This window comes from Enhydra lutris, unplaced genomic scaffold (assembly GCF_002288905.1).
Source record: "Enhydra lutris kenyoni isolate GAN:26980312 unplaced genomic scaffold, ASM228890v2 scaffoldscaffold68, whole genome shotgun sequence".
NCBI lineage: Eukaryota > Metazoa > Chordata > Mammalia > Carnivora > Mustelidae > Enhydra > Enhydra lutris.
This window is the reverse complement of record NW_019154152.1, coordinates 9040954-9056762: the sequence shown is the minus strand read 5'-3', so window position 1 is coordinate 9056762 and position 15809 is coordinate 9040954. Positions and strand designations below refer to the sequence as shown.

At 38.2% G+C, this 15809-nt stretch overlaps 1 protein-coding gene across 1 annotated transcript; it reads left to right on the top strand.

The window, feature by feature from the left end:
• The first annotated feature begins 4598 nt into the window (after window positions 1-4598).
• LOC111159296 (olfactory receptor 51I1-like) lies at window positions 4599-5537 on the top strand. The gene has a single exon (XM_022521709.1). The coding sequence runs from the start codon at window positions 4599-4601 to the stop codon at window positions 5535-5537; it is 939 nt and encodes a 312-aa protein (XP_022377417.1).
• Window positions 5538-15809: the final 10272 nt, after the last annotated feature.

Below are 15809 nucleotides of genomic sequence, written 5' to 3'. Positions count from 1 at the left end.
AAATTCAACAGGCTTCTTAGATCATACTTTGCCTGTTTCAGTACAAGGCAATTTCTGCTGTCCCAAAGTACACAGTAATGTCACTGACCAATAAAGTTTAGGATATAAGACAATTATCAGAGTATTTTAAAAGTATCTTTAAGCAAACATATACTGTCATACAATACATGGAATTATAGAGAAATGCAAGACATTCATGCACATATACAGACATGAATGGATGTTCACTTCCACCTTATACTCAGATATGAGGGTCCTTTCCTTGGGTTAGTGACTCAAGGACACTCCTCTGTCATATCAACATCTACATAAATGTACATTCAATGGTAAATAAATTTGTGGGAAGATATACATGCTCATAGATTCGTGCAAACTTGCAAATATAATTCTACATGAGGGAATGTGGTTATGCATACATACACACACACACGCGCACACACATACACACAGGCACATATGCACACACATGCACACGCACATTTCAGATGCACATTCACATGAATTTACACACTTGCAAATGCACATAAAAGCATGCTCACATAGGCATGTATATCCACACACCCACACACTCATGCACATCTTGTATATTTTCTTAGAATCTGACTTCTCTTTTCCCCAGAAGGCATGTCCTGGGCTCCTCTGCTCTTGGCCCAATTATTCCTATAGGCCTCAAGGACACAAATTCTTCTGAGGCTGATTTGCCTGTGTCACCCAAGGGACTGACTGCCAAAATTGAGGGAATGAGAAGGCTAGTTCTGAAGTCATGATAAATAAGAAGGCCAGTCAGCTTCTGCTTCCAGGTAGTGAGCTAGAGACCAGGTCTGTGACCAGCTATCTTGAAGGGCAGGTAGGCCTGCATAAAGGAGGAGTGAGTTGGCCTGAAAGTCCAGTCTATGGGATCAGGAGGATGAGAAATCTGTTCAGGTGAGCAGAACCTGGGGTTTTCTTTCAGAGATGCAGCTTATTTCCAGCACGGGTTTTATGTTCCCCTTCCCTCATATCATGAAAGACCCCTTCTGGCAGGACACAGTCTTTTATCCAGAGAGCTTCACTGTGGCAGAGAAATACTTGATCTCTTTTATTCAACTTTTCTCTGTTATTCAGGAAAACTGGGGCAGGAAAACCTCCATTTTGTCCCCAAATCCAAATCTTTTAAAACTAGATATCTAATTCCTTTTTAAATCTCTGTTTCTTAAACCTATTCACTCTCCTCTCCTTTACTTCCATGCCAATCAATAGTCCTTGTCCTCTCCATCCCAGGCAGGCAGCCACATAGCCTTTAGGGCCTGGTCAGTCTTTTTTTTTTTTTTTTTTTCCAGTGTAACAGTATTCATTGTTTTTGCACCACACCCAGTGCTCCATGCAATCCGTGCCCTCTCCAATACCCACCACCTGGTTCCCCCAACCTCCCACCCCCGACCCCTTCAAAACCCTCAGATTGTTTTTCAGAGTCCATAGTCTCTCATGGTTCACCTCCCCTTCCAATTTTCCTCAATTCTCTTCTCCTCTCCATCTCCCTTGTCCTCCATGCTATTTGTTATGCTCCACAAATAAGTGAAACCGTATGATAATTGACTCTCTCTGCTTGACTTATTTCACTCAGCATAATCTCTTCCAGTCCCATCCATGTTGCTACACAAGTTGGGTATTCATCCTTTCTGATGGAGGCATAATACTCCATAGTGTATATGGACCACATCTTCCTTATCCATTCGTCCGTTGAAGGGCATCTTAGTTCTTTCCACAGTTTGGCGACCGTGGCCATTGCTGCTATAAACATTGGGGTACAGATGGGCCTGGTCAGTCTTAAACCCAGCTCCTCCATGACCTGTGCTTTTCACGGTCCTTCCTCCCCATCTAGCTGACTCATCCCCTCTCCCATCCCATTTGTTATCACGGTCTTCCTTGTATCTCTTTTGTTCAAGCTTCCTTTCTCTCCTTTTTAACTACAGTTTTACCAGTGTGATTTGGCAAGTCACTTAAAATGCCAATTCCTCATTCTCCAAAGTTGTAATATGTGTTTGAGTGGGTTGTTTTGAGTATTTTGAGGATAAGTTAGATCACCTCTATACAAAGATAACATAGGGCACCCTTCCACAGTACCTGATACATCATACTAAATCAATGTGTTTTTTTCCTTGTAAATTCTAAGTTAAAATTACCAAATTCTAAGTAAGAATTACCTTTTCCCTACCAAATGTCAGGCTTTAACCTCTTCTTCTAATATTTCCCTCTCAGTGCACACACCTCTTTCATCAGCATCGATCTCTGATTTCCTACAATAATGGATTTTAAGTAGTTAAATTTTAATTACTTAAATTCCTACACAGTGAAGTAAAGGGATATTACATGATTTTTCTGTCTTCAATGAGGCTCTCATTTGATAGAAGAAGACAAAGTTCTTCCCTGGCTTCCTGCCCTAAGTTCCCAGCCTAGACTAAATCACCATACATCAATATGTACCTTCTTTATTGTTCCCTGCCTCCCTGTAACCCTTCCCTTATTAAGCCATGGTGACATGCTCAAAATATAGGCTCCATGTCTTCTTTGGAAGAGCTTATGAACAATTAGGAGAAGGCACACAAAAAACTAAACAGAAACACAGGGGACAGAGTGATAGATTAGGGGAAGGTGCTACTGCAGAAAGTGGTTAACCACATGCCCAAATGAGAAAGACATCATAGAATTGACATCTGAGGCAGATGCTCTCAAAGAACAGTGCAGGTTGTATTTGTTTTTTGTTTTAAGATTTTTATTTATTTATTTATTTGTCAGAGAGAGTGAGGGAGCACAAGCAGGCTGAGTGTCAGGCAGAGGCAGAGAGAAAAGTAGGCTCACCACTGAGCAAGGAGCCCAAAGCTGGACTTGATCCCAGGACCCTAGGATCATGACCTGAGCCAAAGACAGAGGCTTAACCAACTGAGCCATTCAGGCATCCCTGCATTTGTTTTAAAATACAACTTTTAGTTGAGCTATATGCTGAAGTACTTTAGAAAGGGAAGGCAGAAAAGAAAAACAAAGTAAACAACAACAAAAACAAAACAAAAATCACAAAATGACCAGAATGGAAAAGAGGAGTTAGGGTGTGTCAGGATTTGCAGACAAGTCAAGTTAAGCAGGTGGATTTCACAGGAGTTTTGTCATCATTAAGAAGTGTGCCATTCAAAAAGGATGTATGCATGGGATGTAAAGAGTTTGCCTTTATCTTAAACAGTGCAGGGGAACAAAAATCATCATTCCTCTTACTATTTTAAATTGATGGATGACGCTCAGATGCCACTGACTTCCTCTCCACCAGACCATTTTGAAGTGCCAGGGGGCACCATGCATTTTAAAATCAGTTTCCTATATAGGTTGCTTTCCAGGCAGGCTTTCAGAAGCCATCAGCACTATTGAAGTGGACCATCATGAATAAAAAGACTTGTTTTGGGGGTGCCCAGGTCAGTTAAGTGTCTAACTTTTGGTTTCAACTCTTGGTTTTGGCTCAGGTCATGATCTCCGGGTCATGAGATCAAGCCCTTTATCAGGCTCCACACTCTTCAGGGAGTCTGCTTGGGATTCTCTTTCTCCTTCTGCCCCTCCCCCAGTTCTCTCCCCCTCACTCCCACACTCCACACACAACCAACCAAATATATACATATATATATATATATATATATATGAAAAAATCTTTTAATAAAAAGCTTTTGTTTTTATATGTGCAGTTTCAAAAACTTGGTCTGAAGGGACTACTCTGGGACTACTGCCCATCATTCCCATAGACCACAGTAAGTATTGATTAAGCATGCTGTGTGTGGATTGACAATGGGAGAGCAATTCTCCATTGGGCAGAATACTTCTTTCCATTAATAGGAATTCCAGTAGGCAAAGTATTTCTCTTCATTAACCTTTCTAACATTGACTTTTTGTGTGCTCTACCCCACTGTGGGTAAAAGCCAAAATGATTGTCCAGAAGGCTGTAGAAAGAACATGGAGAACTGAGACCATTTTAGAGCTGTTTTATCCGGTAAAACTATGTAAGTCTGTGTCTCCAGTGAAGAGCATTCTTCAGTACCGCTCGGAGTGGCAGAGATAGGCATTTAGAATCTTTATCTCCTGAGCAATTCTCTACTAACTTTGAAGTAGTTTTATTCTAACCCCTGTCCCCAGTGATTACTTAAAATCCAACATTCTTTAACAGGGAATTTAGGGAATGTCTGACAGATTATAGCTTTCTTTGTGTTAGTGTCTTTCCAATGATGTCTTTTTAAAGCTACACAATGCCATGTCTTGATAGAAACATGGAAAACATTCAATTCCTACCAGATAAACACAGTGAAACCACAGTGGAGATTAGTTTTAAATATGAGTGATAAAATATTCTACCAGATTCCCTTATTCTAGAGATAAGCTTATTTGCAAGTATGACTCCACATTTTTGTTTCGCATCGAAGACCAAAAGGAACTGGTAATGAATGAGAGGAGGGACCTAAGTTGGCAGATCATATGAGGCAGAGGAAATTGCAGGCTCTCTTAGTTTCTAATAACTTTCATGTGTCTCACCCCAGGTTGTGTCTCTGGCACCCGCCAAGGTCAAAATACTCAGACTCCATAGGAAAATGTTCAACAGCAGTAAATTCAGCCCCAAATATTTCCTGCTAACTGGTCTCCCTGGTCTGGAGGCCCTGTACCCTTGGTTTATCTTCCCATTCTGCTCCATATATCTCGTGGCACTTGTGGGCAATAGCCTGGTCCTGGCCGTGATCAGGGAAAACACCATTCTGCACCAGCCGATGTACCTTTTCCTAGCTATGCTGGCCTTTGCAGAACTTGGTGCCTCAGTGTCTACCCTGCCCACTGTGTTGGGCATCTTCCTTTTTGGTGCCAATGAGATCTGCTTTGAAGCCTGCCTTTTGCAGATGTTCTCCATACATTCATTTTCCATCATGGAGTCTGGAGTTCTGCTGGCCATGTCTGTGGACCGCTTTGTGGCCATCTACAAGCCACTGAGGTACACTGCCATTCTAACCAGATCCCGTATTGCTGCTGCTGGTGCTACACTTGGACTGAAGAGTGTGATGCTTATGTTCCCACTGCCCTTACTCCTGAAACGTCTGCCCTTCTGTGGTCACAACGTCCTCTCCCACTCCTACTGCCTTCACTCAGATCTAATCCAGCTGCCCTGCGGAGATACACGTCCCAACAGCATTCTGGGGCTTTGCATTGTTACTTCCACTTTTGGGCTGGACTCGCTGTTCATTGTCCTCTCTTTCGTGCTGATCCTCTACACCGTCCTGGGCATTATCTCTGGGGAGGGGCGGCGGAAGGCCCTTAACACATGCGTGTCACATATCTGTGCCGTGCTTGTGTACTATGTGCCCATGATCAGCGTGGCTCTCGTGCACCGCTTCGTGAAGCACGCGGCCCCTGCGATCCGTCTACTCCTGGCCAATGTCTACCTTCTGGTGCCTCCTGTGCTCAACCCCATCATCTACAGTGTTAAGACAAAGCATATTCACCAGGGGTTAATCCAACTCTTTCTTCTAAGAAAGCAATAACGGGGTTAAGGCCAGTGAGATGTCACCCACGAGCCAGTCCTTTTCATCACCAAAAGTGGTCCAGGGAAGCACAAGACACTCATCACCTTCTCAAAGTCAGAAAGCTTGATAAGGCTGCATGTTGATGAATGTATTGAGAATTCATATTTCATACACAAGAGGTCATAATCTAAATCTGTATTGTATAGTATTTTGTCAGCTCCTTTGTTACATGTGTCAGCTTAAAAATGCATCTATTCTTTCATCCAGAAATTCCAGTTCTTAGCACTGCCCTAGATTTATACTCTGAGGTTTGTTTATGAACACAGAGACTTGAATAAGAATTTTCACTTCAGGGGTGCCTGGGTGGCTCAGTTGTTAAACATCTGCCTTCGGTTCAGGTCGTGTTCCCAGGGTCCTGGGATGGAGCCCCGCATCGGGCTCCCTTCTTCTCCCTCTCCCACTTGCCCTGTTTGTGTTCCCTCTCTGGCTGTCTCTCTGTCAAATAAATAAAATCTTAAAAAAAAAAAAAATCTTCACTTCAGCAATGTTTGAAATAATATAATAGTAATAATAAAAAAACCCTGACTGGCCATCAATAAGTAAATAGTTAAATGACTTGATATCAGCCCACAAATGGAGTATTCCACAGCATAAAAAAGACTTGGATTGATAAGCATTCAAAGTTTAAGCAAGAGATAGCAAGGTACACACTCACATATTTGATAACACTTTTTATAAAACAATTTAATCATATAAATATCAGTTTATGTATTCAAAAATACATGCTACATTGATAATAATAATAGCTTCTTTTGGAAGAGATTGTGATGGTGAAGAGAAGAACAAATGGAATTCTTCCTTGACCTGTGTTATTTTAAAAAAAAAAGAATAAGGCATTCCACATTTTCCTTCATTATAAAAATATACAGCTATATGTATACAGCTGTATATATATATATATGTATATACATATATACATATATGTATATACATATATACATATATATATATATATACTGAAAAACTGTTCAAACCTTAGAATAATTAGAAGCAAACTAGATACTAAGAACAAAGCCCTAAAATTGAGAATAAGCTCAGAAGGAATAATTTTGTAAGTCAAGAATCTGTATTGTTCTTGAGGAATATGGAAGGAGGAATAGAACTAATTCTTCCTGCAAAGCCCTCATTGGAAAAATCTATTGTACATGGGCATTGAGATGATGAAGTGGAAAGCAGAGAGCATAATTTGCTAATGCTAAATATCCTTAGTCATCCTGAGAATTTGAAATGTGAAATTCCAGAAGATGTGCTAAGTTGAAGTCTTTGCACCTGGAGTATTAGTAGGGAAACATGGGAGGGGCAGATTCTGAGAGGTGTGTTTTCCTTGTAGGGACCTGGATTTACAAATGTCTCTCTCCCTCTCATGAGAGAAGCTGTCCCCCCGCTCGAATTCTTGTTGTTTATCTCATACCGTACATCATAATTGTAATCAAGTAATTGTCTTTATACTGTTTTGTACTGTTTTATTTTCCTACATCCAGTACATATTAAGTTCAGTAAGGTAGGATGATGTCTTTTTGTTCACTGGGAATATACTATTTGATAAATGCTTGGTGATGAACAAATTAATCATTGAGTGAATTAATACAAGTCAACAAATACTTCCTTTACCTTGTGATTTTCTGTATGTATGAATCCCATTTGATGACACTGTATCCCTATTATTCTTTCTTTCCCCTCTGTTTTCTGCATTGACTACCATTTTTCTCCCACTCTTACTTTTTCAGGTTCTCTTTCTAAAGTCAAAAGATATGCTCCTGGCAGATGCTAAGGCCTTTAACTTCTCGGTAAAACATCAGTGGTTTCAATGCAAAATCCATCTTCAGTCCCAGCACATGCGTTTAATTAAACATTCCCAGTAACATTTGGGAGACTCTTGGCAAATGCATGTGTCGTTTAATCTTAATCATATATAGAAAAACTATGGTAATATTTTAGATATGGTATGTGAGATACGATTACATTTGGAAGAAAGTTTGAAAATAGGTTTGGTTTTGCTTTTGTTTTAGGTTGGTTGGTTTGTTCATTTGCTTTAATCTATCACACCCCAACCCCGTGGGTCCAACCAACCTCATCAGGTCCAAAAGACCTGACTTTCTTTTTAAGATAACAGGTATCTCACCATTGTCCCATTGCTGGCATTTTCATTTTTGTCAAAAGCAAAATAACAGAATGCTTTCAAAAAACAAAAGCAAGGAAAATGAAAAGGATTTTTTTAAAAGAAGCTTGTATCTTAAAGATAGATAGACAAAAAGATAGATAAATATATGATAGATAATTTTGGCTAAAGTAAGAGAATACATGATTAAATGATCATCTCTAAAATGCACATAATTTACATAAAATTAAATCCTTACACATGGCACAAATGCATTTGTAAAGTATTAGGATTTCACTCATTTCAATTTGGAATAGAAAAGCTTTATGTGTTGTGCGGAGTTCCAAAAGTATACTCTGACACTCCAGCATTCTCAGCCTTATATGAAATACAGATTATGTAATTTCTGGTTTTTCGGTAGAAAATTATAGCCTTCAGTTTTAAAATCATAATCCCATCCCAGTGCCTCATCTAAAATATATTTACCTCAGCAAGATTTTTATATAAAAGTTGCAACAAAACTTAAAACAAAATTTGAGGGCAAATATTTCTCATGGAAATTGGAAATATTGCCCATTCCATTAGTTGCAATGATCTGAAATGTGTCTTTCTGAGAAAGGTGTGGGGTGTCCTTACTTGAGAAAAATAGTTAATAAATACCTTCTATCTAGCTTCTCATCTTCAATGTCGGTGGGTTTAATTCAATTCCACATTGCTCACTCCATGGTGTCTCTTGACCTCTACAAGCCTATTTTCTGACTGCAGATACTTAACTTCCAATTCCTTATTTTCTTACTTACACTAGATTTATTTGACTTTGATAAGGCCATGTCTCACTCGGTCCCTGCATCCTCTCCGAGTCTGTCAGCTCACTGCCGACTTCATACATATCTGAATCTCATCTACCCACATATCATTTAATGCATTTGCACACCAATCACACAAAACTTTCTTCTCTCTGGTTAAACCAGCAGCACAAAAAGTTTATTTTAAGAACTTTTAAAAGTCCTATAAAAATGGGTCATGGTGGATTTTGAAGCCAAGTTTGTTTGTTTGTTTTTTCCTTGCTGGTCAGAAAATTAGCCAATGAACCAGCCATTCACAAATAATCGAAACTCATGTTTGGTTCAGCGATTTTAAATCCTCTTTAACCCTGGTCTGGAAAGGCTTACTCTGCTAGCTCTCTGTAGTCATCTTATGCTGGAGATCTTTCTGATCAATCTTCCCCTCCCCTACCCCCAAACCAATCTGAAACCTTTCTCACAAGAGCTTAACCCCTTGAATTTCATCATGTCCTTTTATTAAACACCTTTGATATTTTATGAATACCATCACCTCTGTGCCCTGTTCCTTACTCATTATCTACATGTTTATAAAAGTGGCAGCTGATGACCATAAGTAAATTAATACATTATTTCTCCAAGATACAAATTGTTCTATAATTGTTAGAATAATAGTTAACCCTTATAATGCACTTTTTATAAGTCAGACCCTTTTATACACAATTTACATATATTAATTATTTTATTCTTGTAGTAGATGTTTATGTTCATCTCAAATAGGTACTGACTCTGCCATTGCCTGGTATCTCAATATGGTTTTAATTTGAATCTCCCTGATGGCTAGTGATGATGAACATTTTTTCATGTGTCTGATAGCCATTTGTATGTCTTCATTGGAGAAGTGTCTGTTCATATCTTCTGCCCATTTTTTGATATGATTGTCTGTTTTGTGTGTGTTGAGTTGGAGGAGTTCTTTATAGATCCTGGATATCAACCTTTTGTCTGTCCTGTCATTTGCAAATATCTTCTCCCATTCTGTGCGTTGCCTCTTTGTTTTGTTGACTATTTCCTTTGCTGTGCAGAAGGTTTTGATTTTGATGAAGTCCCAAAAGTTCATTTTTGCTTTTGTTTCCTTTGCCTTTGGAGACATATCTTGAAAAAAGTTGCTGTGGCTGATATCAAAGAGATTCCTGCCTATGTTCTCCTCTAGGATTCTGATGGATTATGGTCTCACATTGAGGTCTTTTATCTATTTCGAGTTTATCTTTGTGTACAGTGTAAGAGAATGGTCGAGTTTCATTCTTCTACATATAGCTGTCCAGTTTTCCCAGCACCATTTATTGAAGAGACTGTCTTTTTTCCACTGTATATTTTTTCCTGCTTTGTCGAAAATTATTTGACCATAACGTTGAGGGTCCATATCTGGGCTCTCTACTCTGTTCCACTGGTCTATGTGTCTGTTTTTGTGCCAGTACCATGCTGTCTTAGTAATCACAGCTTTGTAGTAAAGCTTGAAATCAGGCAACGTGATGCTCCCAGTTTTGTTTTTCTTTTTCAACATTTCCTTAGCAATTTGGGGTCTCTTCTGATTCCATATAAGTTTTAGGATTGTTTGCTCCAGCTCTTTGAAAAATGCTGGAGAAATTTTGATCAGAATGGCATTGAAAGTATAGATTGCTCTAGGCAGTATAGAAATTTTAACAGCGTTTATTCTTCCGATCCAAGAGCATGGAATGGTCTTCCATCCTTTTGTGTCTTCTTCAATTTCTTTCATGAATGTTCTGTAGTTCCTTGAGTACAGATCCTTTACCTCTTTGGTTAGGTTTATTCCCACGTATCTTACGGTTCCTGGTGCTATAGTAAATGGAATTGATTCTCTAATTTCTTTTTCTGTGTTTTCATTGTTAGTGTATAAGAAAGCAACTGATTTCTGTACATTAATTTTGTATCCTGCCACATTACTGAATTGCTGTATGAGTTTTAGTAGTTTGGGGGTGGAGTCTTTTGGGTTTTCCATATAAAGTATCATGTCATCTGCGAAGAGAGAGAGTTTGACTTCTTCATTGCCAATTTGAATACCTTTTATTTGTCTTTGTTGTCTGATTGCTTTTGCTAGGACTTCTAATACTATGTTGAACAAGGGGGTGGTGAGAGTGGGCATCCTTGTCGTGTTCCTGTTCTCAAAGGGAAGGCTGTCAGCTTTTCCCAACTGAGGATGATATTCTCTGTGGGTTTTTCATAGATAGATTTTATGAAGTTGAGGAATGTTCCCTCTATCCCTATACTTTGAAGCATTTTTAATCAGGAAAGGACGCTGTATCTTGTTGAATGCTTTTTCTGCATCAATTGAGAGGACCATGTGATTCTTCTCTCTTCTCTTATTTTTTGTTCTTTTACATTGATTGATTTGTGAACATTGAACCACCCTTGCATCCTATGGACAAATCCCACCTGGTCATGATGGATAATCTTTTTAATGTACTGTTGTATTCTATTAGCTAGGATCTTGTTGAGAATCTAAGCAGCCATATTTGTCAGGGATATTGGTCTAAAATTCTCCTTTTTGGTGGGGTCTTTGCTAGTTTGGGGATCAGGGTACTGCTGGCTTCATAAAAAGAGTCTGGAAGTTTTCCTTCTGCTTCAATTTTTTGAAACAGCTTCAGGAGAATAGACCCTTCTCCAATGAAGAAATAAAAATGGCTAACAGATGAAAAAAATGTTCATATCACTAACCATCAGGGAGATTCAAATCAAAACCACATTGAGATACCACGTTACACCAGTTAGAATGGCCAAAATTAACAAGACACTAAACAACATGTGTTGGAGAGGATGTGGAGAAAGGGGAACCCTCTTAACACTGTTAGTGGGAATGCAAGTTAGTGGGAATCCAGCCACTTTGGAAAACAGTGTGGAGATTCCTTAAGAAATTAAATATAGAGCTACCCTATGACCCTACAATTGCACTACTGGGTATTTACCCCAAAGATACAGATGTAGTGAAAAGAAGGGCCATCTGTACCCCAATGTTCATAGCAGCAATGGTCATAGTCACCAAATTGTGGAAAGAACTAAGATGCCCTTCAATGGATGAATGGATAAAGAAGATATGGTCCATATATACAATGGAATATTATCCCTCCATTAGAAAGGATGAATACCCAACTTTTGTATCAACATGGACAGGACTGGAAGAGATTATGTTGAGTGAAGTAAGTCAAGCAGAGAGAGTCGACTATCATATGGTTTCACTTACTTGTGGAACATAAGGAATAACATGGAGGACATAGGGAGATGGAGAGGAGAAGGGAGTTGGGGGAAATTAGAGGGGGGGACAGATCATGAGAGACTGTGGACTCTGAGAAACAAACTGAGGGTTTTGGAGGGGAGGGAAATGGGAGGTTGGGTGAGCCTGGTGGTGGGTATTATGGAGGGCATGTATTGATTGCATGGAGCACTGTGTGTGGTGCATAAACAATGAATTCTGGAACACTGAAAAGAAATTAAAAAGAAAGAAAGAAAGAAAGAGAGAAATAGAAAAGAAAAAAAAAGAATTGCATATTCTTCAGTTTGTCCCCTCCCCCCAAAAAAGAATATAGGGATCAATGTACAGGGAGTGTACTGAACTGCTCATACAAAGATCATAAGGCAAAACAGTTCTGAATGTGCCTTATCAGCCCAAGAAAAATTCTGAGAGCTTTATTCAATAAGGAATATATAAAGTATTATATTTGTGATGGACTCAAAAAAAAATATTTCCCTATTAGTTTTGGAGTTACAAATGGTACTTTTATTCTACGAGTAAAATGTAAACATATATAGTTTACAGAGTCAAAAGTTATTCAAAATGTCTTCATCTTCAAATAAAGAGTTTAGCATGCTTTATTATCCATTCAATCCCTTCTGTTGTCATTTTTAATATTAATAATCATTAATTGTATCTGCATTTTAATGTAGATATTATTGGCAATGTTAGACATTAACACAGTTGATATATTACTGGCAATGTTAGAGATTTACAAAGCTGAATTTTCCTATTGAATACATATATATATATATATTCACTACAAGTCTCTATTTTGGTTTTTCTGGTTTCTCTCCCCAAAGTCAAAAAATATTTTCAATCTTTTAAATTTCTCTTTAGAAAAGCATTTATATATGTTGGCTAATTGAATATTAAAAAAAGAAGAGACAAACCATGAGAGACTGTGGACTCTGAGAAGCAAACTGAGGGTTTTAGATGGGAGGGGTGGTGGGGAGATGGGTTGGCCCGGTGATGGGTATTAAGGAGTGCATCTATTGCATGGAGCACTGGGTATTATACATAAACAATGAATCATGGAACACTACATCAAAGACTAATGACATACTGTGTGGTGATTAACACAACATTATTTTTAAAAATAGTAAAAGGAGACAGACAAACACACACAAAAGGAAGAAAAAGAAAAGCATTTATATATAAACAAGAAATTGTGTATTTATACTTTTCCCCAGTGAACATTGTGCACTGTCCTCTAGTTGATGTTTCATATGCTTGTGTATCTTTGAAACCATTCATAACCCGTACATGAAGAGCACAACCACTTCTTTTCATCTACCTAACATTCCATTGTGTTGACTCTGGTATATTGCAGATTATGGGAATTTATTTACCAGTTCCCACTTGATGAATACCTAGCTTGCCTCCATTTTTTGTTTTCTTGTTAACATTGATGTGAATAATCTTGTATCTATGTCGACTTGCCTACATGTAAATATGTTTGTATGTTAATTTTTAAGTTTTTTATTTAAACTCCAGGTAGTTAGCATACAGTGTAGCATCAGTTTCAAGTGTACAACATAGTAATCCAGCACTTCCATACATCAGCCTGTGCTCATCACAAGTGTGCTCCTTAATCCCCCTATTTCACCCATTTCCCTACCCACCTCCCACCCTCATCTCCTCCCATAGCCATCAGTTGGTTCTCTACAGTGAAGAGCCTGTTCCTTGGTTTGTCTCTATTTTTTCCCCAAGACTGTTTTGTTTCTTCAATTCCACATATGGGAAATTCATAGTGAACTCATATGGTATTTGTCTTCCTCTGACTGACTTATTTTTATAAGTGGAATTAAATTGGGGTGCTTGGGTGGTTCAGTCAGTTAAGCATCCAGTTCTTGGTTTTGGCTCAGGTCATGATCTCAGGGTCCTGATCTCAAAATGGAACACTGTGTTGTGGGACTTCCCAGTCAACAGCGTGTCTGCTTTTCTCCCTTTCTTTCTGCCCCTCCCCTGTTTGTGCTCTTTGCCTAGAATAAATAAATAAATAAATCTTTTAAAAAAAAGGACAGAAGCAGAATTAAGTTGTCAAGTAAAGGATTTCATGCATTTATAATTTTGACAGTTGCAATATTGTCATTTACCTCCATATAAGTCATACTTATTAATAGTCTTGTCAGCAACTGTGAAAGTGATTCATGAGAACTTTGCCTATCACTGTTTTAACATTTTTGGATTTTGCTAATATGGTGCATTAAAAAAAATTTTTCTCAATCTGATTTCAGTTATTTTCTTTCTTTTTTAAAGATTTTTACTTATTTATTTGACAGAGAGAGATCACAAGTAGGCAGAGAGGCAGGCATGGGGTGGGGAGCAGGATCCACGCTGAGCAGAGAGCCCCATGTGGGGCTCGATCCCAGGACCCTGAGATCATGACCTGAGCCGAAGGTAGAGGCTGAACCCACTGAGCCACCCAGGTGCCCCTGATTTCAATTATTTTCTATAATAAGTGAGAGTGAGCATCTTTTCACATTATCAAGAAATTTTATTTTTCCATTTGTTTATCTCCTGTGTCCATTTCTTATTAGGTCAGAGTTTGGCGATTTTTTTCTACAAAAGACGAGATAGTAAATAGTTTAGCTTTTTGTGGCCCATACAACTTCTTCCAAAACTGCTCAACTCTACCACTGTAGTATGAAAACAGCCATAGTCAACATATAAATAAATGAGTATAAGCGTATTCCAATAAAACAATATACGGACACTGAATTTTGAATTTAATATAATTTTCATGTGCCACAAAATGTCATTGTTTTTGTATTTTTGGTCATTTAAAAATGTAAAAATAATTCTTATCTTGTGAGTCATACAAAAACATACACATTTAATATTATATTTTTAGACAATATCTATTAATCTCTTACTATAAATAATAATGAAATTAATGAACTTCCCAGTCCACCACCATCTTCTATCTACTATCTTATTTTAAAGCATTTTATTAGAGAGATGTTCGAATAGAGTACATTGAAAAAGAACATCATAAAGAATTCCCACGTACTCTTCATTCAAACTCAACTTGAAGAATTATCAATATAGTCAATATTTATCAATTTTGACATTTTTCCTTTCTACTGATTAGTGTATAGCTTAAAAATTTAGTTTTCAATTTTAAATTATGTCTTTTAAGCCTTAACTACTAAAGATGGAGTAATCATATACCTAATACTGCATCCCAAATGTAATACTACCATCCCAACTAAATTTCTACATTCTCAACTTTTATAACTTTATATTCTGCTCTATAATCATAATCTCTTTTTGAAACAGTGGAAATGGTATAGAGGTGGATATTCCTTGGGACCAGAATAGATCCTAAAATCTAAGTAGGCCAGATACAGAAGGAATCACAAAGCCAAGGCACATTTGCAGAAACATGGTGCCTTCAGTGGTAGAAAACAAAGGAGCTATTCACAGTGAGCATGTGAAATGCTGCCGTTTTCCACTGTCTAGAGAGAAGTATAAGCTAAATAAAGTCACATATTAAACCTTAGGTCAATTATCTCTAGATGACACTCATTACAGCCCCTTCTTGCCTGAGAAGAGAGTCAGACTCCCTGGGGAAGAAGGAAAGTACAATGTTGAGGCTAGCATCTGTAAGACACAGGAAGAAGAAATTCCATTTTGCCGTTCTGACTTTTGAATCTATCAAGAGATAAGGGATACCTTCCCCCAAATCTTCAAGCTATATCAAATCTGAGTTTGGCCATATTCAAAGTGACAACAAGAAATGGTAATCCTGCCAAAAAGTAGTCCCTCTTAAAACCACATAGCTATGGCAGTAAGCAGAAGGGAACTAATATCATTGAGGAAAAAAATCTGCCAGGATATGGAGTGTGTCTTTCACATGTCACCTAACAACATCTTCACATTTCTGTAAGTCGGCTAGCTCAGTTGTTGGCATGTGCTGAGCACTAAGTAAATGTTGGAAGCTATTATATTCATCATTACTGTTATTTTTCCTGGTTCTGTCCCTTAGGGCCTCAGGTCTCAGGGCACAATATTAACTTCCATGTAAGATCTCTCCAGGG